This window comes from Condylura cristata, unplaced genomic scaffold, assembly GCF_000260355.1.
Source record: "Condylura cristata isolate star-nosed mole 26May11 unplaced genomic scaffold, ConCri1.0 scaffold00001, whole genome shotgun sequence".
NCBI classification, from domain to species: domain Eukaryota; kingdom Metazoa; phylum Chordata; class Mammalia; order Eulipotyphla; family Talpidae; genus Condylura; species Condylura cristata.
In genome coordinates, this window is record NW_004567102.1 from 81948228 (window position 1) to 81974610 (window position 26383).

A 26383-nucleotide genomic window follows, 5' to 3' on the forward strand; every position below is an offset into this window, starting at 1 on the left:
TTAAAAAAAATAAAGCAAGAACAGTCGCCCTCACCTTGTGTCTGAAATGACCTGCACATTTAAACGCTGCAACAGAAAAGCTACACTATGACTTCTAATTAACCACTAAAGTAGCCTTTAGGAAAATCCTGATTTAGGAAAAACATGATTAAGAATGATTCCATTTTTCCCTCTCCTTCTTTCTCCCATTTTCAAAGAATGTGTGCACACTTATTAAAAAAAAATAAAAATCCAGAAATTTAAAAAGATAAACATTGTCCACAATGGCTAAGACATGGAGAAATAATACAAAACGATCTTAACTAAATCTTCTTTCTCTGACATTACTGATTGAAATGTTCAAATATACTTATACTCAGTTAGTTTTGCACAGAAAGAAGCTAAGTATCAGAATTCTGGCATGCAGTTCGAAAAAAATAATGTGCTAGAAGAAAAACTGAATCAGACAATTTCTAATTTTTCCCCCGAAATATCAATAAGCTCTATTCCTTACAAGTCAGCATACTTATGTGATGGCTGCCTGATGGCCAGAGGTTGGCGTTCAACTTACTAGACTCTCTCGTGAGCACTGACCCTACCTAAATGCAAGGCAATAATAACCTGCAAAAACTCTGACCATCTCACAACTCAGAAGAATGAGCTTCTTTGAGCAGGTGCGAAAACAATATAACATAACACGCAAGGCATGCAAACATAACAGTGGATGGATTATGCAATCCAAAAAAACAATCCCAGTAATAGTACTGAGCTTGAGAATTCAAAAATAGTATCTAAACCTAGGGATGGATCATCGTTATTAACTGAAACCTGAGTCCATTTGAAAGATTAAATGTAGAGTGCCTGGTCTGGTGGCCATGGGGTGCTCATAAACACGAATGTGGTCCAGCACTAGAGCTCTGCACCATAACACAAACGTGGCCTTGGGAAATGAGATCAGAAACAAGGGTTTTGCAGGTGAATTCTGACAGTGCTTCTACTACATTCAGGTGAGGCCGTCTGGGTCATGAGGCTGTCTGTGTGCATCTGGAGAGGATTTTTCATTTAAAATGATTCAAAAGAAATAAAGTCGGCCCTCCCTGGTGGCGCAGCGGGTTAAAGCACAGCACTGAGAAGCTAAAGCCACTTCCGCATGAGTTCGATTCCGCCTGCCCCGGAGGAGATCCACATGGCGCGGCAGACCTCTCCTGACCCACCCGCTGTTCCCCTCAGCAGTGTACTTCAGCATTGATCTGCCTGTTCTGCTCCCCACTCTGTCTCTGGTGGATCCTCTCACTGCCCCTGCACCTCTGGCCTGTACTCCAGTTCTGTGTGCATACATAAATCTTTAAAAAACATTGAAACTCAAAAATTAAACTCTTTATTACTATTCTTATGATCCAGTGGGAGAATCAAGAGTCTCTGTATTGTAACACAACAATATACAATTTTTTTTTCTTAAAGTCATTGGAACTGCTTATAGGACACCAATAGCACAATCCTACCTGTTTAAGAAACAAACTCATGGGAAGTTTTAAGTTTTAAAATAAATGGTGTTACCTTACTCATTTAATTCTTTCAGTTCCATTTTCAAAATAACTTAAAATATTTTACAGACTGAGGAAATTTATTTGGGGTTAAGTCTTGGGAATAAGCTTACTAAATGATTGATTGATCTTTACAGTATAAGCTTTTAAAATGCAATATAGTTGGTATTAACTAGCTGTGATTCCACATAGATACTACATACATACATACATAACATCTATGCATTCTTCCAGATCACCTGCTGGGTGTCAAGGAAGGCCAGCAGCCTGGACATGCTAACAGTCACAGGTTAAATGAAAGCAGAAGCATACCACCACTACAGTGACCACTGAATAGGGACAGAATACCAGCATTAGTGTCAGTGTTGGTGCAAAGCAAAAGAAAATGGGTTGTGAGTTGACCTTTAGTTATGTTAACATTGGAACTTTCTCTCAATTAAACTTGTAAACAAACACTTTGAAATGTCAATTTTTATTTGTGACCTGGCCACCAAGTAGCGGAGACTTCCTGGCAGAAGAAAAATGGAGGGAATGATTTAAAGAGAATTAAATGATTACATGTTCTTGCCTTCTTTCTACACAAAAGACATTCATGCTTAGCTCCCTTTTTTTTTTTTTCATCTGACTAGCTCTACCTACCAATAAAATTTAAAATTTCCAAAGACACTAACACAGTAAATGCAACTTGCAAACAGGAATTGTACCTGCACACATTTGCACTTTCAATCCTCTTCATTCAAAGCTAAACAACATTCAACCAGATCTTGCATCCAAAAAAGAATACCCAAAGAATCAACTCCAGATTTTCTTTCTCTAAGTGAATGTTCTTTCCTCTCTAAGATTCAACCTAACCGATAGATAGGCCAGTAGTCAGTCTAGGTCACCAGTGACCCAGTCTTGCCCCTGGTAATGGCACCACCATTATCTGTCTTGTCAATCAGCAAATGCCTCGAAGATACTCAGCCAGCGTTGTCGGCTCAAAGAATATCTATATACTTTCTGTTGTTGGGGTGGTGGCAGGGGGGATGGAGAACTTAGACCTACTCAGGATGTATTTTGAAGGCACAATTAACAGGAGAGCAATTGTTGATGACTTGGATGTGGGGTGTGAGGGAGATTTGCCTACTAGGCAAGGTGGAAAAAGGAAAGGCAATGACATATGAACAAGCTTTCTGTGAATTTAAAAATGATAACAAATGTTTTACTCTTGAATTTCCAGACTGTAAACTATAGTTTAGAAAATACAGTGACACTCTATCCTGCTGGATGCACACCTAGAGAATTCTTTGTTTCTTGTCCAATGCTACATTTATTTGATAGTTTAAAGTATAATTTTGTGAGTCAAAATTATATTATCAAAAACTTGGCCCTAGTTCTAAAATCTATTTTCTAAATCCTCTATGTTTGTTAAAAATAAAATTCACCAGGCAAAGGTAGACAAGAGACCTCTTAGCAAAGAAGTTTGCAGAGAAGGCAATATATCCCAATCTCTGCAGCCAAAGTAAGCTCTCCTCTACCCCAGCACACCCAGAGCAGGGAATCCCCAGCAGATGGGATAGATACCTCTAACGAGGTAGAGAAGATTTCCTACAATTTTTTTGAATAAATATCGACCTGATACATACATTCAATTAAAACTTAAGTTATCTACTAAGGGGAATTTTTATTAGAAATGAAAATTAACACTATGAGTTTATCCCTGACTTTTGCACTGGCTGAAGTAGATAGTCATAGAGACATATTCATAAGAATACATTTGTTAACTTGGCAACAGAACTCTAACCTGTGGCTAATTGGCAATAATGAGTCTAAGGAGCTAGCACTGCGGAGTGATGCGAGGCTTTCCACAGGTAGATGTAATCAGGCCATAACCGCTGGGTAATGGAGTCTAGGGTTCACTCTATGTCAAAACTTCTCAGGTTTCTTTGGAAACACAATTTAGTTCCAATAGGATCCGCTGAAAATTACAACTGTAATTTACCATAAATATAACTTACTGGTTAAATCTAAAATTCTCTGCAGCTCTTTGTTTAATTGGGTTTTCTCTATTCTCCATTTCTCAGAGAGTAAAAGCCTTAGTTTTCTATTCCTAAGTTCAGTACTTTTTTTTTTTCTTTAGTGTTCTTTTTCTTCATGACATACCTTTGGAAAAAAGCATAGGCCCAAAATAGACTTCAATAAGACATCCCACTTGTTATGGGAAATGGCTCCAGAATGGTCAGGTAATAATGCTTACCTGGAAATTTAATATTTGCTGAAGTCTGTCCTTCATCTGATGACACCGTTGATTCACTACTGAATCAAGCAAGGATAATCTAGCTCGGAGACAACCCAGTGTGTCTTCAATGACATCACGGTTATCGCCATTCTCTGGAAATGCTTGTGAAAACAAGTTCTTGTTCTTGTCCATTTCTTCAGACATTTCCTTAATATCTTTGGCAAGAGTCTATGGTTGATCAAAGAGAAAGTTCATTACCATGTTTAGACACATGAATCTCTATACAAATCAAGTCACAGCCTCATAGGAAGTTCACCGTATCTCTTACTGTTCTATTTTAACTACTTCGGATTTTAATGCAACCATTTTATACTTCGCTGTCTTTATACATAACATTATCCATAACAAAATGTCATACACTCTGATGTCTCATACATTCACAGACACAAGCCACCAAATTACCTCTTGGTTGAAGAGACAGGTCTCCGTTTCTTCTGGTAAAAGTGCAGTCACTACAAACAAACGTTCCTCAACATCATCCAGCCAAGTGGAGGTAGCAGAGACCCCATCATACAACTTCTGTTCCAAGTGAATGTTCTGCCTCTTTGTCCCTCCACCCTGGGACAGAGGTGGGGGAGGGAGACAAAGAGTGAATTTTAATGTTTTGAGGAATCAAAGAAAAGTCAGAGGTATTTTGGGACTCAAAATCTCCCCGACAGTCAAGGAACAAGGAACTATAAGCACACAAAGGTGCCTGGCAGTCATGAACACCAAGACGCCAATGCCAAGACATCAAGAAAGGCCAGGGCCCAGGGGCTGTACTTTGGGGCTGATCGACATTGGGTCTCACCCATTTGTGGACAAAAATAATTTTCCTGAAACCAGGTCCACTAACAAAGCCACATCACCAGCCTACCTGGGAAGAAGCTTCCTCAAAGGCTTGGTTCAGACCACCCAGCAAAGATGTCACCGCTGATTTCTCCTGGGTCTGCCTGTCCCCCTCGTACAGAGGCACACCAGACAGGAGCCGGTTTGGGCAGCTGTAAAGCTAGAAGCAAACACACAGGGCAGCCTGTGAAGCGCCGATGTGCCAAGTCCAGGTTTTCCTACTCAGATATGCACACTGATACCACCGTGGGAAAACATGACCTCGTAGTCATTCCCATGTGGTTCTAGAGGCGAGGGCGATATGAAGCTGAACTTAAATATTACAGTCCTCAGATCCTGTGGGAGAAGACAGGGGCCAGGCTCCCCCATAATCTCCATGGTGGAGGGTGAGGTCCCAGGACACCACTGAGAGAAAAAGTAGCTCTCAGGGTGAGAGCAGGTAGTGCGTGAGACATGCAGGTGTGCAGATGTCAAGCAGACTCCAGATTCCACACATGACCAGTTCATGAGTGGAGAAGCAAGTAGTACTAGAAATGTCCTGAGTTTATCTGATGTAGGAGACTTTAAAAAGCCTGCATTTACTGATTAGGGACAGTAAATCCCCCTTGCAGCCTAAGGAGTGGAGAAATGCTGTAGCATGAAGGTGAGCCTACAGTCGAGGCCAGGAAACGTACACCAAAAATCAAGAATTGGAGCTGTGTGTCTGGACTGTCTCATCAGGGCCAGCACAGGTATAGGAGGTCCATGCCAAAGGGACAGGGCACCATTTGCAGGGTCAAGTAGGATCTCACAGCTGCCCCCAGGAACAGAAGGCTTTCTAGACCCCAAGGTCACTGCTGGTGACTATTCCTGTGGGCAGAGGCGAAGAAGTCTCCTGGTTGGAGAAGAAAGTGAGGACAGAGGGCCTGGCACAGCAGAGAGCTTGCACAGTGGGATGAGTGAATGACCGTGCAGGGATCACGTCTGGTTCCCTAGACCAGGGGACACATGGTCTTGCAACCACCGCCTTTCAGGTCAGCTGCCAGGCTGTAGCTGCTTTCCAGTGCATGTTTTGTCAATGCCTTACTCCCCCTACTCAGATGCACTGGGCTACTGAGAGCCCCTTTCTGACCAGACTCTCCCAGCCCCTACACTAGTTCTGCCCAGAGCATGGGAACAGCCGCTCCTCATACCCACAGTAAAGATCACAGACTTTACTCTGATGAAATTTGGGTCAAGGAATAACCGGATCAGCATTGCTGGCCCAAGACCTGGGGCTACATCTGATAGTTATAATTTTTTGGCCATGTCTTTAGGAAACATGGCAGGCTTGCAGGGCTCCTGGCTTACTTTACTCGCTAACACACTGATGCCTCCAACCCTCAGCTGTTCTCTAGCTCTGCTAGGAGTGTGGGAGTGAACTAGCAGCTATTACTGACCTAGAACCTTCTGGAATGATATCAATGTCACTTGGCATGGTTGGTGGTACTAAGCCCAACATCACATGTACCCATCTTGGGAGCCAGTCTACAGATGGTCAGTTGCCATTGGTTTCTTCTTCTGACCCATTAAGGTTCCAATATGCTATTCACTTAGTGTTGAAATTAATAAATTCTAGAAGGGGCAATGAGAAATAAGGTAACTTGACAATTTACTGTCAGCCTTATGGAATTTCTTTTGTGTTATATGTGTACATTCCTGATTTGTCTTCTTAATATTCAAAGTTGTTAAAATGGGGGGGGGGCTATTTAAAACAAAATGTTTCATGTTAATGAGTAATCAGGTAGTGATCATCTCTGAGGGAAACAGTATCTAGAAATGAAATAAACTTCCATGTAAAATGCCTACTTATTGAGGGAAATGTGAAACAGGTTTGTTAAGTAAAATGTAGGGTCATTTGTTTCATGTGATATTTTGATTGACAATGAAAATATAGATTCTTACATAGTTAAATTTCCTTAGCATACATAATCTATACATTTTTATATTGCTTAATTCAGAAAAGCAAAATATTAGGTACCACTTGTTCTTGTTCCTGTTCCAGAACATTCTGCAGTAGTTTCTGCTTGGTACTAAATTCTTGATGGAGACTTTCCCATTTCAATCTCATCTGGTCTTCAGCAGGTGACTTCTCCCCATTCATCCCCAACTCCTGGGATAACACATCAGGTTTTTCGCTATTAGAAGAATAAATAATCTAAGTTTACAATGTGTGCAAAATAAATTCTAGGTAATTTATTGCGTCTACTATAGCTGGTCTCTAAACTTGGAACTAGATAATTTTAGTCATTAGCTTATATTTCAAAGATATAAATTAGAAGAGAACATTTGTGATTAACCATAAAACAGTCTTATTCACAATATAACAAAAGCATAATCATAATTTAAAAAGCTTAAAAGTACCCCAGCATTTAAAAGAAAATAACTATAACTTGTGGAAACAAAAACTATGGTATGATTAGACTGGTATCCTTTGACAAATAATCCACAAATTAATTAACAAACCCTAGTAAACACTGCCTTGTCTATTGACTAGAGTGTTTAAAGAAAATACTATAGAACAGATTTCATGATGTGGAAAATGAGTACGGAATAAGCTGGGGATGTTGCAGAATTATCCTTACAGATAAGGATAGCAGAGTGGCATCTGAGAAAGATTACAGTTTCTAGGGTGAGACAGCATGGGATGATATTGTTGCTACAGGACATGAGATTTATGAATTCGACTAGTACGGTTCACTTCTCTAAGCTTAAATTTCTCCTCTTCACAATGGACACAGTGTCTATCTTGTAGAATTATGAGAGCTAGAGTTAGAGAAGACATGCCTATTGATCAGTATTATCTGGCAAAGAACAGTGGCTCAGTAGATGGTGTCCATTACAATGGGAACGGTAAGAATCCAGGGACCCAAGTTCCCAGAGACCCTGATTTATCAGGGTCTTAAAGGCTTACCAGGACTGTGCAATTATGATTTGACAGAACCTTCAGCTCAAGAGGGAAGAAGATAACAACTTAATTGGCAGATTAATTTTACACAATATATTATAAACCAATTATTCTCAGAATACATATTAAACTCAACAGTTGCTTTGAGTGAGTTTGTTTATGATGTATATATCTGCTTCTAGGCTATAACTTAGAGAATCTCTCTTGTCTGTGCACCAATACTCATAAGAAGATTAAGGTTTAATTCAACAATGCAAATAACAGTGAGAAAGAGACCAACACTGTAAATACCAATCAATCGGAAATGGGTAAATAAGTTGTTAGGTTCACAAGGTAAAACAATGCTAAGTAGTTTGTATCTGCTGTATGTATGTATCAACATGGAAGGATCTAAGAAAGTTATGAGTGGAAAAAAAACTCAGACAAATGAATACCTCCACTTTTGTGTGTTATATGAATTTTTGGACTTGTTGTGTATATTATTATTTTTTTAATGAACAACCTTGAAAGTCATTATGAAATTAAGTTATAATTAAGAAATTAATCATACTGTCTGCTGGCATGGTGGGCTGTGGGGAATCATTTCTAACTCATCTATGTTTGTAAATCAAGGGACAGCAAATATCTATATTCTTGTATTTATCCAAGTGCCATTAGAAATAGACCATAATGTAGCATTTCTGATACATAATACTCTTCTTTCCCTCTGATTTTTACATAAATTAATTTCCAGTGATTTTCCTTGTAATCTTGGAAACAGCTTTCTATTTACCTTCCTATGAGTCACATAGTATTTATCCTCCATATATTCAACTATGTCCAGGAAACAAGTCCTGTGTCTCCTACTAGTCTTCCTGACATGAACCTATTTACATATGACCTTTCTAAAAGTCAGCTAACAAGTTAATGCTGACAACAAGATCCTATTTCCTACTGATGTCATTTTGATCTCTTATATATAGAGATAAGTACATTTTCTTAGAGCTTAATTCATGGTTTGTTTACTTGATATAAACATGTGAAATTAAAAAGCATGGCTGAACTACAATTAAATAAATTTTCAGGTGATTTGGCTAAAGAATCTGTATAAAAATACTAGTATTTATCAGCAGTTTGAAATTGAATCTTGTGTAAAAAGCCGGTACTGCATCATCAACCTCTGTTAAAAATATTTTTATATTTGCAAGCATAATTTATAGTTGTTTGTCTTTCAGCTGGGGCTTTTCCAAGGCTAAAGGCCAAGGGAAGTCAAAAAAAACCTCATGGCAAGAAAGTTGCCAAAGATTCCTCCTGCTTCTCTTCTGCACCCATCCGGATAGGATGAGAAAGCAGGTGTGGATGAGTCCTTTCAAAATTAAAGCTTGGAAAAAAATATTTGAAAACCTATGAAGGGTAGCAGGTGAATAAACATTTGAGAAGAACTGGAAGTAACGAAAATGCAAAAAGAAGCCTCACCTCCACTATGGGGAAAGAAAACCCTGTCCTACCTTAGACTCATCACACACATTTCAGTGGCCTTGTCAACATTTTTAAGCATGAGCAACAGGGGCAATTTCTTTAACGCCTTTCTTTATATTTTAACAGAATTTTGTATAGCTTTGGGTTTATTTTAATGCAACTTCTGATTGTAGATATCATAAGAGTATTCATTCCCGTTCCTTAAAAAGGGTATTTATTGGCTGTATCAATAGTTCTACTACTATTTTGTTTTTCTTTTTCTTGAATGTCTCACTGTTTTAATAAATCTTATTATAGCAGAGTCTACTTCAATTAAGCATTAGTTTGACTGTCCTCTATCACTTTCCCTTGAAAACGTATGTGTGTTTGTATATATGTGTGCATGTACCAGTGTGTGTGTGGGGGGAGTGTCATGTCAGCAACATTGTATCAGCATTAACTCAACTTTAAAAAAATAAAAGAAACATATTTAAACCCATACTCTTCAGAGTTAGTTCTGATGAGTTACACTATATTCTGGTTCTTAGGGTACACAGGCCCCTATGATAATGTACTCTGCCATACATCCATTTGTCCTGCTTTCAATTCTATATCACAATTTTACTTGATATCACATATATATTTTGGATACTGTATAATTTTGATTAAGATCACATATGCATGAAATTCTTCTTGGTTTTTAGACTGGTGGTCATTTTTACCAAAGTTTCAAAATATTTCAAAAAGCATCTTTGTGATGTGGTACATATACACAATGGAATATTACTCGACAATCAAAAAGACAAACACATGACTTTTGCAGCAACACAGATGGAGCTGGAAGGGATCATGCTTAGTGAAATATACCAGAAAGAAAAAGAAAAATACTGGATGGTTTCACTCATGGTGGGAGCATAAAGGACCAGGGGGGTTAAAAATAATAATAATAATGAACAACTATATACCAGAGACATTTTACGGGGGTGGACTGGGGAATGGGGTCAAAAATGGGAGGGTGAAGTGCACTGGACTATAGTAATAGCACATGGGTGATTTGATGATAGGGGATTACAACTGATATGGAAAAAAGGCACAAAATGATGTAAAAGTAAATTATTATATTATATAAAAAAAGAGAACATGTTGGAAAAAAATTCATCTTTGTGATCTGTATTTTCTCCTTGAGATATTTCTTTCAAACAAAGGCTTAGATGAGAAATGGAGTCAAAGTATTGCACTATTTGGTTGCCAAGGGACACTTCAATGGCAATCTTTGGCAATACTGAACAAAAAAGTTCTACTGAAATTCTTAAAAAAATATTTTGATTTTAAGAAAAGTATTCTTAGGTATCTTCTTGATTGGCAAAACTTTCACGACTTTTTTATGATGGAAAGAGTTTATTACTTTATTTTGACAGTTGAGCAAGCGAGGTTCAGAGTTGAGTTGTGTTTCCCAGGGGAAAGCTGAAAAATTGGAGTAAAACCGAGACCTGACTCAAATTACAGGGACATTGCTGCTTTACTCCCTTCACCTTCCGATCTTGGAAACCAGAAACATCAACTTGAAGGTTCTTCAACTGCCTCATTTTGTTCTTTTAACATTTTACTTTACTTTGCAAAAGCCTTTCAGTATCCTCTCAAGCCAAGGTCAAAACTCAATAGCTTTACATGCAAAATAAGAAAAACAGATCAAGGTTGTAGACATGTACATTTCATTTTCAGAATGATGTTAAGGGAACACAGGTACTTGGAGGAAAGTTACTGGCAGTTCGAGAGCATCATTCCTTTAGAAACATCATAGGTCTAAATTTATAATATTTTGATGATTTGACTTTTTTAATGTACCCATACGCATTTTCTCTGGACAAATATTCTTACTATACTGGAAAGAAACAAACAAACTAGCCATTTTAAGTACTGCTATATTTGTGTGTGCAACAAAATATTAAAAATTCAAGTCATTTAAATAAAGCAAAAAAAAAAATCCCTACATTTTTGCAGAAGATGATTAAGCTAAAAATGTGAGTAAGATGTTTCCATTTCAAATTGGTCCAAACACTATGGAAAGCTGTGTAGAGGTTCCTGAAAGCACTAAAAATGGACCTGCCACATGATCCAGAAATTCAGCCCTAGGAATCTACTCAAAGTGCACAAAAGCACGAATTCAAAAGGACACGTGCACCCCGTGTTTTCTGCAGCACTATTTAGAACGGCAAAGATATGGAAACAAACCAAATGCCCCCAAACAGATAGCTGGATCGACACGACTTGGCACAGAGACACACCACAGAGCACAACTTCACAATCAAAAAAGATAAACTCGTGCCATTTGTGGCAACGTGGAATGAGCTGGAAGGGATTATGCCACATGAAATAAGTCAGAGGGCAAAAGAAATACCAGATGGTCTCACTTACATGTGGACAGCCAAACCTGGTTTAAGACAAAACTTGCAAACTGACCATAGATAGGAGACCTCCATGGGGGGCGGGGGGAGGAGGAGCCAAAGTAGGGGTGGGGAGCACGGGATGGTGATGATGGTCCCCGTGCTGTGGTGGGGGAGACCACAGGGACTCCATCAAATAGTGTCCAGAAATGAACCGCTATGTAAGAAAATGAATGAGCGAAGGAACGGACTGTCAAATTATAATAAACAGGCAGTGAAAAATGTTTGCATTTCTTCGCACACCAAGAAAACACAGTGACAGGAGAGACAAGGTGTTCTGAAACCTACCCCAAGCCAGGGGTCTCTGCCGCTGAGTGCTGGGTGAGAATTTCCTCTCCACGGCTGGCTACTGATCGCAGGAGGCTCTTCTGCTCTGCTAACTCCTGCTCCAACTCCTGCTCAAGTGAAAGGACACATAAAAACCTTTGTTACTTTATGATCATGGACTAAAGTTGTGATTCTGTGTTTGCAAAATTCTTTGAGGATATTTGCAGTAAGATATTTTATTTGCACACTTCATAAAAGGTGTGGCTTTCCGGGCCCTTCCTGGTGGCGCAGCGGGTTAAAGCACAGCACTGAGAATCTAAAGCCACTTCCGCATGAGTTCAATTCCCGCCTGCCCCGGAGGTGACCACATGGCGCGGCAGACCTCTGCTGGCCTGCCCGCTGCACCCTCAGCAGTGTACTTCATCGATCTGCCTGTTCTGCTCCCTGCTCTGTCTCTGGTGAAGCCTCTCACCGCCCCTGCACCTATGGCCTGTACCCCAGCTCTGTATGCACAAATAAATAAATCTTAAAAAAAAAAAGGTGTGTTTTTTCAAGGGAGTTGCAACTAAGATGGAAAAATACACCAAAAAAATGTAAAAATAAACTAATATAATAAGAATAATAATAAAAGGTGTGGTTTAGGTAAATATGCAAATGTGACAGAGTATTCTCTCATTTTCTTTTGCTTGAGCATAACTAACGCAAAAAAATCAACAGGAAATGAAAATGCTGCAAGACAATGGCGCCCTCAAGTGGTACAAAAGTGGTAATTTATCGTTCAAAATCAATAGTCCCTCCTCTAACTGGGCAGATCCTTGAAAGGAAGTTCCATAATTTCCCACTTATTTGATAAATTGGATTATCAATGGATATGGCTTTGCTTTTTCATTGTTTATAATAAATATACTCCTCTATTAGAAAAGAAAATATCTTCATATACCCTCTACATAAAATGATCAATGAAAAATCATCTTATTTAACCAAGCTCGCTGTTTCACCAGGCACCAATATGCAATCCTATTTAGTGATGATATCTACTTAAAAGGAGGAAGTAAGCTGCACTTATTGAAAAAGATGCAATTCAGATTTTCACCAATTCATGATGATATGCAGATATATGTACATATATAATAGACTAAAATTGGAGCAAATCTGAAAGTAGACTAGGTATCCATGATCTGGCAGAGTGTAACCGAGTGATGTATTTACCCATATAGCTTTACATAGATATCTGTAAACCTAAACACAAATTTTTCTTAAGGACTAGACTTCCAATGACCAAGCATACCCCCTTGGTCGTTAGTACACTGAAACAGATCTTGCCTCTGCCCAAAGACAGGAAAAGGGTCTTTCTGACTGTAATACAGAAGCAACTTGTCCTTCTAGAACAATGTCCTCCCACTGGTTCCCACATCTGCAGAGGAAGAAAGGTAGGAGGTGCTGTACTTTTTGCTGCTGGAGGCTGTTCTCTCGCTGGTATGTCCACGTGGAGCGTGCCTGGACCAGCCACTCCTGGACACTGGGGCTCTGCGCGGCAGTGAGGTCAGCCTCGCTCTCCTCCTTCTCCTGTCCGCTTCCCTGCTTTTAAGGAGGCAGAAATCAAGGGTCAAATACAGCAGGAAAACCATTTGAGATGGAGCAGGACAACTTTAGTTTGATGTGTATAAAGACAACATTCAGAAGTAAAACCACGTTACAAAATGGTAACCCAGCGCCCTCCCTGGTGGCATAACGGGTTAAAGCACAGCACTGCAAGTTAGCTGCAGCTGCTTCAGTGCCAGCTCAATCCTGGCCCTAGAGGTGACCCACAGGGTGTGGCAGACCTCTCCTGACCGCCCGCTGCTCCCCCTAGCAGTGGACTTCGTGGATCTGCCTGTTCTGCTCCCCACTCTGTCTCTGGTGAAGCCTCTCACCACCCCTGTGCCTGTGCCTGTACCCTGGTTCTATATGCACAAATAAATGAACCTTTAAAGAAAAAGATGACCAAGCATCTGGTTTTAAGTAGCACCATGGGGCTGCCTTGGCCTGATAGGTGCTATTGCACTGACAAACCCTTCAGAATGGTTGGCTGGAGACACCTCACCCTTCTGCTCCGCTCACCACTGTCTGACCAAGAACTTTTCTTGCAAATCCCCACACCAAATTAGTGTTGGAATAAATGACCACTGAAAGTCGAGGTCTCAAGAACAGCATCACCTCATGTGTGCATGCGCCCATGCCCATTCAGATGCTAAGACTTTCACAGGGGAATCATACTGGACTAATTGAACACGTAACTATTTGTTCGAGAATCTATTAGCAGGCAGCGTCAGAAGCAGATGTCTAGTAAACGTGGTTAGGTTTGGTTTTTCATTTGGTGAGTTTTTCTCTTATTGACTTAGTCATTTTGCAACCTAATACTTGGATCACAGAAAAAAAAAAAAGTTTAAGAATCTAGCTCAAATGTCATCCTCCTCCCTTGGGAAGGGAAGGCCCTGCAAAATGAAAGAAACAATGGTAATTACTTTCTCTGGAGTCTGATAACAGTTTTCTCTCCTGTTAGGGATTAGCAGTAAGGCTCTTCTGTCCCCAGAATTCCCCTCTGGGTAGGGCTCCATAAGCTGTTTGTTTTTGAAATGCTAGAACCTCAGCTACTTTGCCAGGAACATTCCTTGGAAGATTAGTGAGGATGGGGGAATGCTAAGCATTAAATAAGACACTTTTCTTTAAGCCATTTCATCAGAGTAGCAAGCTCTCTTTCCTCTGATGAATGATATTGTGTGAAAGAGACTTAACTAAAAAGACAGTGCTACAGGCACTAAGTCTGTGCGCCTTCTTAGAGAGAAGAAAGCCATTAGCAGGAAACAAAAGGATAGTAATTCACTAATATGCGTAAAATCCGGTTAGCACATCATTCTGACAGATAAGTGGCATGAATCTGCATGAGGGTGCCACACCAGATTTAGCAAGATTTCCCGATCTTCCTGAATGATTCCCACACCAAGGAAGTCCTCTCACACATTTCCTGGAAGGCCATTTTTCCCAATTAATATTAGCTCACTTCAGCACAAACTCCAAAATAAATTCAATTTCAGATCAACTCTGAATTCAGTTTGCTAGACAAAGGAAAAGGAATCTTTTCATGCCACTGGTAATGTAAATGAGGTTCCTTTTATTCCTGCCATCAGAAACGCTAATTTAGAAAATCGCCCATATTTTATGTGCTGGAAATTCACCTGATAGTGGAACTTACAGAGATTTTAAAAATAAACAGTGATCAGTTTCAGTGCAGTGAAACATTGCGGGATGATATTTACACCTTCCAGGGTGGAACTCACCCTGGCCAATGGGGCAGTCTGGACTCTCAGCAGGGATTCGGGGTGCTGGGCCGGAGCCCAGCCCCACCAGCGCCAGACCAGCACCTCAAGGCAGTGGGAGCTCCAACCTCCCACACAGTGTGGTGTGGAATGAACTGGTTAGTATTCATTCTAACACTTGCTGCAATTACACTGCTAGCTGTCAGCTTGACTTGCCTTGACATCCTCAGGATTTTCCTTGAAGTTAAATACTTCTTGTCCCTTTTTCCCAGAGGAGAAAACTGATCTGTTAGAAAGGCTGCAGAAGGCTCAAAGCTGTCTCCCCAGGTCACCAGATTCAGAATGCCCAAGCAAGTTGGGGAGACTTTAGGACCTCCTGTCCAAAGTCATGGCCCGAGAGCCAGGTCTGGCTTCTGGGTATGCTTGGCTTGGCACACGGATTATTTAAAAATGCCAGCATTTTCAAATTGGGAGACTTTAGATATGAATCCAAATTTCTTTGGAGCCCAGCAGTGCTGCCTATAAATTCTTATAGGACAATCGCTGGATTGAGTAATGGCGCTTCTCTGACACTGGGCAGGCTGGCCACTGACTGACCCTGCTGCTTCCCTCATCAGTGTGCCCTTCCCTGGTCAGAGCTTTAGGCTTTGTGCCTGCACCCCTCCAGGGGCCCCTCACCTTCCCACCTGCCTGTGGGAGATGTCAACAGGTGCTATGAGTGATGGCGATCCAGGCATGAACCTTTCCTGTCTTTCCTTTTCTTTCGAGATTAAATTTATCTGCCTATCACAATGGGGGTGTTGGGGAGATGCATCATACATAGTATCGATCTTGACTTTTTAAAATATGAAGTGAACCCCATTCTTTTGTAGTTGGAAAATCATCCTAGTTTTGTTCAATTTGAGTATTTTTAATACTTTTCACTTTAATGCACAGTCAGATTGTATGAGCAAAAGGATGTAAATTTAAGATGAAATGTTGTATTTTTAATGTGTACTTATTACCCAAGAGCACTTTCAAAAATATCTTTTTATATGATCAGTGACCTCTTGTACTTTTTTTCCCTTTGAATTATCTCTTCACATCTTCTGCCCATATTTCTATTAGATGACCTTTTCTTATTCTTTAATTTTTTTTTTTAATGTATCTATTTAGGCCCTCCCTGGTGGCAAAGCGGGTTAAAGCACAGCACTAAGCAAAAGCCACTTCCGCATGAGTTCGATTCCCGCCTGCCCCGGAGGTGACCACATGGCACGGCAGACCTCTCCTGACCGCCCGCTGCTCCCCTCAGCAGTGTACTTCGTCAGTCTCCCTGTTCTGCTTCCTGCTCTGTCTCTGGTGAATCCTCTCATCCTCCCCATCTCTGGACTGTACCCCAGTTCTGTATGAATAAATAAATCTTAAAAAAAAAATGTATCTATTTAGTGTAAGAACTGGGGCGTAGGCTAGAAGTGCAGGGGGTGAGAATATTCCCCAGAGACAGAGTGGGGAGCAAAATAGGCAACCCACTGAAATCCACTGCTGGGAAGCAGGGGGCGAGACAGGAGAGGCCTGCCGCGCCCTGTACTGGCCGGGGATTGAACTCAGGCCGAAGAGAGGCGCCATAGTGGTGATAAAACTGAGACTTAACCCCTAGGCCGCCAGGGAGGCCCCACCTCTTCTTACCGACTTACAAAGCATTTGTGAAATTTAAGAGAATTAATTACTTGTTCATGGATTGAATAAGTTTTTCCCTAATTTAAGAGAATTAATTACTTGTTCACGGATTGAATAAGTTTTTCCCTATTTATCCATGTCTTATAATTTGCTTAACACTGTTCTGGTCATATAGCACTTTTTCTTTTTTTTGCAAATGTTCTAAAGAAATTGAAATTCTGGGATTTGGACATGACAGTGAAGTCCCTTCCCAATCTAAGCGTTTTTTAAAATACATTCAGAACCTTTCTGATTTAATTTTTACATTTAAATCTTTGTCTATCTGTGATGTTTTATCTTACAAAGAATGGGATAGGGAACAATGTTTCTCATATTCAAGTGGTAGGCCTACTATTATTATCTATATAGTGAATCATATTTTGCCCACTGCTTTGAAATGACGATCTTTATATTAGGACCTCCTTCTAGCAGATTTAATCGGATTAATTTTTTGTTCATCTATTTAGTCATTATGAAACTATTCTGTTCTAATATTGATTTTCATACATAAGACTATTTAATGCTTTCTAACTTCTCGTTCTGTGAATTTTTGACTGTTATTGCATTTTTTAAAATAGGTAAACCTGGTCATTCCGTCACATTCCAAAAATTACACTGTTCCTATTTTATCTCATTTTTTTCCACTTGTGGTAGTTTGGCATCTCTTTATTACTATGTTATACTCCATTTCATAACTATACCACAATTTACATATCCTTTTTTCTGAACTGAAGGGCAGCCATATTTTTTTCCAGTTGACTGTTACAAATAAAGCTCATATGGCTATTTTTTTTCCATTTACGTAACATTATTTTTCAGATACAGTTTTAGATGAGAATGACTTAAAAGTTTGTGCTAGTAGAGAATTTAACATGGAGGCCACTGAAAGGAAAGTTTAACAACATGGCGAAATTATCTCACCAAAACTCCAGTAACATAAAATGAAAATCGCTACTAGGAAACATGAGCTTCACTCTCACTCACAGTGGTAAAAGCATTCAATTCTCCTGGAATATGTAACAAAGGTACAGTGGGCCCTACGAAAAATAATGTGTACATATTTATAAATCTGACTACAGGAGGAATACAGCAGAGATGTTATAGGATCTCTTACAATGACGAGACATCAATATTTCTTAAAGCAAAGTATTCGGTAGATTTGGATAATTCTTACCATTTTCTTTCTTTTCCTACAGTGTAATCTTCAGGTGTGTGGGCTCAAAGTTCTTCTGAAACCCAGGTGAAAATTACAGTAAGCTTTTGGGAAGCAGGAATGTACCTAAGTATCAGCTGTCAACCTGTCCTGTCTGCGTTACAGACTCAGAGAGGCGCCCACAAGGGCTGGCTGTCCCTGGGGCGCAGCCCTCACCTTGATGTTGAGTTGCTTGCTGTGCAGGGCTGTCTGCAGCTCCAGCAGGCTGCCCTTCAGCGTCCTCAGCTTTACGGCCAGCTGCTCAGCCTCATCCCTTGTGTGAGCCTTGCCTTCCAGAAGCAGGTTTTCATTGTGGACCGAGAGCTCTGACAAGGTCACCACCTTCTGCTCAATTTCCACCAGCATGTTCTGGAACCACAGAAATAAGGATGCAGTCACATACCCACCAGCCTCTGCAAAGACCTGTTCTCTCTTGACTCTTTGGTCAAAAGGACATGTCTTTGTGGTTTTCCCCTCATTTTGAAGAGTAGTCCACAGATTTAAAAAAATGACGTGAACTTCTCAATGTTCCTCTTTTTAAACATTAGCCTTGACATAATGAGTATTATGTGGGAAAACCATGAGAAGCACATTTTATGCAGCCCACATAATATACATTAAAAATAGTGTTACCTGTGTTATTTTCTTATATTACTTACATTGTGCTTTCTGTGTTTTGATAATAATAAAGACATCATAAGATTGACCCTTTGTCTATTTAAATAAGAGTCTCTTTCCAAACATGACTTCCTTGCATTGATTTTATTTTTCACTTCCTCTCCTTCTCTTTTTTGCTTGCTTCAATATTTTTGATGAGATATGTTTAACCCTGCATTTTCACAAGTTTTCTGAGAATTTTTACTTTCTTTTTCTATGACTATTCTATCATGCTGCAAGGATTTCTTCTAAGATGGGCACTAAATTCAGAGAAGTAAAACAGCCTTCCTTTGGCTGTGGTAAAATTTAAAAAATGGGACAAAAATCACAGCAAAATAATAAATTTTATTTTCTGCAGAATCAATTCTATTTTTAAATTCCTTACTTCAGAAATTTTTGAAATGCACTTTCTAATTTATACTCAATCAATTTGTTAATGAAAAATATATCTTATTTTCCTGGTACTAACTTAAGAATATTGCTTTGAGCCCCAAAATGAAACAGTGAAACTCTTAATGAAATGGAAGCTTAAGAACTGATTTCCTGAGGATTACTTTTGAGACACTAATTCTGTGAAGAGCCAACTTCCATTTGGCACAATTAGTATAATCCTTAGTGCCAAGGATACTGCCAGAAGCCAAGCAAATACCTTAATATTTCTTTCTTTCAAAATCAGTAGAAAGGGGCCCTCCCTAGTGGCGCAGTGGGTTAAAGCACAGCACTAAGAAGCTAGAGTTTGATCCCCACACCGGAGGTGACCACATGGCATGGCAGACCTCTCCTCACCAGCCCTCTGCCCCCTCAGCAGTGTGCTTCGTCAGTTGGCCTGTTCTGCTCCCTGCTCTGTCTCTGGTGAATCCTCTCACCGTACCTGCACCTCTTAGCCTGTACCCAGTTTTGTATGCATAAATAAATAAATATTTTTTTAAAAAAATCAGTAGAAAGGCCCTCTCAGGTGGTGCAGTGGGTTAAAGCACAGCACTAAGAAGCAAAGCCACTTCAGCATGAGTTCAATCCCCACCCTGGAGGTGACCCACATGGGCCAGAAGACCTTTCCTGACCCACCGCTGCTCCCCTCAGCAGTGTACTTTGTCATTCGGCCTATTCTGCTCCCTATTCTGTCTCTGGTGAATCCGTTCACTACCCCTGCACCTCCACCTGATACCCATATTCTGTATGCATAAGTAAATAAATCTTTATAAATAAATAAAATAAATAGCCGTTCTGTATGTGACTAATAAAAAAAATCGCCAAGTAACCGTTTATTTCTGTGGTGTCATATATTTCTTGTTTCTTAAAAATATGGTCAAAATACATTTTATTCTTTGTAAAAGTCCTGGAATACACTATCTGAATTACAGACTTCATGCATGAGTATAAAAATAAGACATCCCAAAAGAAGATGTGGGAGTAATGATAAAACATAATTTTGTAAAGCTAGTACATGTGGTAATTTCAAGCTCTGGAAGCGAAACTAAAATTAGATGTCTCTTTTGCGTTAAAAAAATTAGAAAAGATTATATAAAGACTAGGAAATCATCCAGTGGCTCTCTATTCTCTTCATTAAGGCAGAGAAGAATAAAGCTTTGCATACAAATGGATTATCCAAAGAATTTAAAAATTCAAATTATAATGATCAGTATTATACATCTCAAATCATAAATGGGAATGACTCAAACACCATGTTACATATTAAGAAAATGAATGTTTTTTGCACACTTAATGGTAAAAGAAACATTAACCTAAACAGAGATAGCTTACTGTTATTTAGAAAATTTTTGCACTCCATATAACTGACAAGGGACTGACCATAAAGATCTACAAAGAACTCACATAACTTAACAAAAACAAAGTAAACAATCCAGTCAAAAAATGAGCAGAAGACCCAAAGAAGAAATGCAAGTGGCCAACAGATATATGAAAAATGTTCAACATCACCTGTAATCAGGGAAATGCAAAGCAAAACCACAATGAGATACCACATTACTAGAATGGCATATATTAAAAAAACAGAAAACAGCAAATATTGGTGAGGATATAGAGAAAAAGCAACTCTCCTACACTGCTGGTGGAAATACAGACTAGTCCAACCACTATGGAAAACTGTGTGGAGTACCCTCAAACTACTAAAAATGGGGCTTCTATATGGCCCAGCTATTCCACTCCTAGGAGTCAACCCAAAACACACCAAAAACACTAATTCAAAAGGATACCTGAACCTTTATGTTTATTGCAGCACTATTCACAATTTAAGTAGGCTATGGAATCGCACTATTCACAATAAGTAGGCTATGGAATCAACCCAAATGCCCCAAAATAATGACTGGATCAAGAAGATGTGGTACATAGACACAATGCAGTATCAGCTACCTATGTAAATAAAAGAGTTTCGACCGCTTACTTCAGTAAAGTCTAGTGAGTTGGTAACCACTGAGGTTCCTTGATAGCACAGGGCAATTGTTAGTTCTTCTCTATACTATCTAATGAAATTATATATAATGAAATGATAAGAAATGAAGAATACAATTGTATCACCGGAGGCCTTTCAGGTATCTTTGAAACTGCTTAAACTATATTTCAAGTAAAGCTGATGTAGGTGGGGCTTTTTTTAAGATTTATTTATTTATGCATACAAAACGGGGGTACAGGCCAAAGGTGCGGGGGCGGTGAGAGGCTTCACCCAAGACAGAGTGGGGAGCAGAACAGGCAGATCAATGAAGTACACTGCTGAGGGGAGCAGTGGGCAGGTCAGAAGCGGTCTGCTGTGCCATGTGGTTACCTCCAGGGTGGGGATGGAACTAGTGCTGAAGTGTCTCTTGCTTCTTGGTGCTGTGCTTAAACCTACTGCACCACCAGGGAGGGCCCTGATGTAGGTGTTTTTAAAAAAAACAAAACAAGCAAATAAAAACAACCTTTGTGCCATTAGCTCTAACATTAACTCTCAGGTACATGACATCAAAGGCAGGGCCTTCTGTTTCAAGTTCAGTCTTTCTGTTTGCCTATAATTGACAGTTTTTCCCTCCTCACCTACCCCCCCCACACACACAAAATCAAAATTAGAACCAAAATTTCCACAGAACAGCTAGGCACACATCCTGTTGTGTCTATGCACAATCTGACTCACTAATTCTTCTCATTAAGTTTGTTTTCCTTGTTAGTCTAAAGATAGATACCAGAAGTATGCTGATAACTAGACACTGAAAAAACTGTTCTTTAGAAAACTGAACATTTTCTAAAGATCAGATATTACTGAAGTAATTTTTCAAATGATAAGTTCCAAGTTAGGATTTCATTTAAGCTTTTATAAGCTCATTTAAGCTTGGACAAGCTTTTCAAAGCTTTCATTAAGCTATTTTTTTTCTATTCTCTAGATAAATAGCGACCACACCTATGGGAAGAAATTCATATTATTTAAAAAATGAATGAGGATGTAAAACAATGATAGTTCAATAAAAGTATATTTAAAATAAATTATACATATAAAGTATAATAACTGTCAAAGATCAGGTATTCATGTCAAGCCTTCTCATCATTATGTTTTCTGTAATTAAAAAATGTACTTTGTGATTTGCGCCTATTTTCAGTGACCATATTCATACCTGGCAGTCTACCAGCTGGGCCTCCATGTCCATGGGCTCCTTGGAGGTGCTCAGTGCAATGTCCAGAGTGGCCTTCGTGTTCAGGAGCCAGTGATCCAGTTCATCAGCTTCACAGCAGTACCTCCTCAGGGCTTGTTCCTGTCTCTGTTCCTCTAGCTGATCATTTAACTTCTCCTAGTGAAAATGAAAATGTAACAGGTCACTTGAAGGTAAAATTATTAGGCATTGGGCCCTCCCTGGTGGTGCAATGGGTTAAAGCACAGCACTGAGAAGCTAAAGCCGCTTCCGCATGAGTTCGATCCCCGCCTGCCCTGGAGGTGACCCACATGGCGCAGCAGACCTCTCCTGATCCACCTAGCTCCCCTCAGCAGTGTACTTCGTCGATCTGCCTGTTCTGCTCCCCGCTCTGTCTCTGGTGAAGCCTCTCGCCACCCCTACACCTCTAGCCTGTACCCCAGTTCTGTATGCAAAAATAAATAAATCTTTAAAAAAAATTATTAGGTGTCAACTGAAAGCACAATGGTTCTCACTACTGGCTGCACATTAGAATCAACTGTGAAACTTAAGATAATGCCTATGCTTAGACCACACTCCAGAGCAGCAAACTAGAATTCCTGGGGGTGCTTGTCAAGATCAGTGTTTTGAAAAGCTTATGTACTGAGTGGAGTACGTGTTCTCAAATAATATACCCACATGGTTAGGCAGGCAATGAGAATGATACAACTGAGGAAGAATCAGAACAAAATGATGGCATAACGCCATTAGTATATGGCAATAGATTCTGGACCTTAATGTCGAGGAAACTATAGGAAGTGGTGAGGACTGTGGCAAACTTAAAACATAGTTTGCAAAATATGGGCCATCCATGGGCCTCTGCGGGAAAAGCTGGTGTATTGCTGTTAGTGTCTTGAGTCTAGCCAATAATTGCTTTTTTGGTTATAATTACTGTTTCCAGTTACGTCAAATAATTCATATTTAAAAAAAAAAATACAGGCCAATAAGTTCATTTCGAAACTCCACAAGGTCTCCTTAGGGTGACTGGGGATAAGAGTAATGAATTAAAAAAATAAATTCTTCTGATATTCCAAATACCTAATCTTAAAAATTACTTTGTGAATAACTGATTAGAACTGCTTTATTTTAAAATTAGATTTGTATTGTTTTAAAAGAGATTATCAAACAGAACTGGTTTTAAATTGATCAAAACTATTGAGTATTTTGACTATATGAGCTAATTTTATAACAGCTAAAACTTTGAAAGCCAACAGACCCCCAACAATAGGCCCCTGGTTCATTAAATTATGTAATAATCAGCAGCTAAGTAAAACAAAATAGTATTAAGCTCATATAATAAGAATATACTGACAAGTGATTATCTGCCAGAGAAGATTCTAGACTCTGGAAATATATGGAGACAGCGACAGCAACCATGCCCTGCCTCAGCAAATTCTAGCAGCCACGACATGCATGTCACACGAGTTTAGGGCCCAGAATTATAATAGAACAAAGGAAAAGGAAGGAAACTTAACACATGTTAGTGTGAGCAAAATTATTTCTATATTAGATAATATTAACATTCTCTAACAGCAGAACCGGAACTGCCAGCGTATTTTCGTGAATGAAGCCGCTGACATTAGCTAGCCACCACGAAGAACTCTTTCTTCCTCGTATTAGTAATTAGCAATACTCTTCGTAAGTCGCCCTTCTTCAAGCAGAACAACAGCCGCCTGCACGGCTGTGGTTCCCAAGGCTCACGCCTCCCAAGTATGAGCTTTCTGCATTCTCAACTCTTCATGCCTCACGAGAGGCCGAACAGAGAGAAAGGCCACATTCATGGCCATGCGCTGACTCAGCGATGTGTCTGCGGTCTCCTGCGGTCACGAGTGGGAACAACGACCACGCCCTCACGTCTCACCCTGATCAGCCCAACGGGTAGAGCCAGGGGCACTGGGGGGCGCCCCGGAGCGCTCGTTACCTCCAGCAGCTGTCTTTTCCCCGACGCTTTCATCTTGATGGTGGACATGCGCTCCGCCAGGACGGTGAGCGTGGACTGCAGGGCCAGCTGCTGGGCGGGGTCAGCCTCTGGACACTCGGATACCAGCTCCTCCGCTAGGGACGACTGCAGCTCACTGATCTCATCTTGCAGCATGAGAATCTCGTCCATGAGCGCCTGGAGGAAAGACTGTGCAATCACACGCGTGTATTTCTCCGGCTGAGTTTTCCACCGATGGAGGTGAGCTGGAGATACCTCACCTGGAAGTGACTGTCCTTGCAAAGGGGGGGGGGGGAATGCTTAATTTAGGTTCCCGAGGGAAAGCAGCCATGGAATATCACAAAATGCCGGATTTTAATACTCTGTGTGTCTCTAATGTAAGTGACTTTGAATACATGAATTAATCTTTCTGCTTCTCACCGGACCCATCTGTCATCAGAAGGGGGATTAGTGCTATGTGGAAGGGAAAAGGCATCCATTTCTTCCCTGATGAGATGTTTCCCACTCCAAATATCCCAACTTTGAAATTATTTCCCAAGTTGGAAACAGCAAGCACTAGGCTTTCATCCAAAACTCAAATTACATAAGCTGGGAGAAATCAGTCATCTGTTTCTGTCTTGTCACTTCTCATTTCTCTCCTTCTTTGCTCAATGCTGGAATTTGCAGAGCTTCTTGAAGCTACTTTCCAGGCCCTCTCTTCTCTCTTCCCAGGCTCCCCCAGGGCTTAAAGGCTTTTAGACACTTCTGAAGGTCTACCTCAAACTCAGGTATCTGTCCTAAATTCCAGTTTGTCTGTTTAACGTCAGGGGCTCCCTCTCGTGCACCGTGTGTAAAGCCAGCTCCCGCCCCCATCTTCCCCACCTCAACAAAGGAACGCACTCTCCTCCTCGCTGGGGCTCTCTTCCCAGGAGTAATTCACACCTCTCTGCACCGGCCTTGTCCAACTCAACAGCAAATCAACCTCATTAACCTCCAAAATATATCTTCAGACTCCTTTGCCATACCCCACACCAGGGTCCGCTCCCCTGGCCTGTGACAGGGCCTGTGTGTTTCCTTCTCGTCTCTACAGTCCATCTTCATTAAGTAGTTAATGCTCCTCTCTCACTTCTTTAAAGTACTCCCTTGCCCAATGACTACACTATAAGATGCCAAGCCCTGGTTTGGAAGGAATAGGTACCTGGGTGGTCCCAGCCCTGCTTACCTCAGCACCACCCTCGCCTCACCCACTACATTCCTGACTCCTTCGGTTACTACAACATGGCCAGCTCTTCCTGACCTCAGGGCCTCTGCACACCCTGTGCCCCCGTGCCGAGTACTCTGCTCACCACGCTGTGTGGTGGTTCTCTCTATCCTTCAAGTCTCCGGTGAATCGTCACATCTTCAGAGAGTTTCTTCTTGAGCACCCAAACTAAAAAACTATTATTTTCCTTCAGCCGTGTTCAGTTTCCCTGCTTAAAGTTGATCACAACTCTACGTGGCTTTTATATCTTATTTTTCGTACTTTTATGACCTGCGTTTTAGCTGGAATCTGGACAGAAAAAAAACCTTATTTATGGTTTGAGTGCTGAGTTACCCAAGGGGTAACAGCTGAGTAAAGAAAGACTGGAGTCCTCCTCACTAGCATGTCACAGCTCTCAAGCTGCCCCTGTATAGCGCTGCCCCTTCCATGGGGCTGAAGGCTGTGAGCACCGGGTGGGTCTCCTCAGGGTGGGTCTCAATAAGTAAACAAAATTTCTCTTTCCTTCATATCAACTGTCAGGTCCAGTGGATTTTTAGAAATAAATTATTAGGTCCTCCCTGGTGGAGCAACAGGTTAGGATGCAGCACTGCAAGCTGGCTGCAGCCGCTTCAGTGCGAGTTCGATCCCCACCCAGGAGCTGACCCACATGGTGTGGCAGACCTCTCCTGACCGGCCCGCTGCTCCCCTCAGCAGTGTACTTTGTAGATCTGCCTGTTCTGCTCCCCACTCTGTCTCTGCTGGATTCTCTCACCACCCCCGCACCTTTGGCCTGGACCCCAGTTCTGTATGCATAAATAAATAAATCTTTAAAAAAATTATTTTGAAATTATTTTATATATATATATATATATATATATATATATATATATATATATATATATACTTTACCATACAGCTCTGTGAATTTTCACACATTATATCTACACATTCACCCTGTTATCACCCAGATCAAAACAAAGCACTCTAAGGACTCTACCAGCTCCTTAGGTCCCTGCTCTGTTACTCGCT

At 40.5% G+C, this 26383-nt stretch overlaps 1 protein-coding gene across 1 annotated transcript in view; it reads right to left on the reverse strand.

The window, feature by feature from the left end:
• The window catches only part of SYNE1 (spectrin repeat containing, nuclear envelope 1), a 424261-nt gene that overhangs the window by 109465 nt on the left and 288413 nt on the right, over positions 1-26383 (reverse strand). The window contains exons 92-100 of the mRNA XM_012735121.1: positions 24118-24312; positions 22143-22316; positions 18064-18255; positions 13150-13281; positions 11725-11831; positions 6629-6785; positions 4658-4789; positions 4204-4359; positions 3760-3969 (exon numbers count right to left, since the gene is read on the reverse strand). Coding sequence (XP_012590575.1) covers positions 3760-3969; positions 4204-4359; positions 4658-4789; positions 6629-6785; positions 11725-11831; positions 13150-13281; positions 18064-18255; positions 22143-22316; positions 24118-24312 — 1455 coding nt within the window. The remainder of the gene's footprint in view (positions 1-3759; positions 3970-4203; positions 4360-4657; positions 4790-6628; positions 6786-11724; positions 11832-13149; positions 13282-18063; positions 18256-22142; positions 22317-24117; positions 24313-26383) is intronic.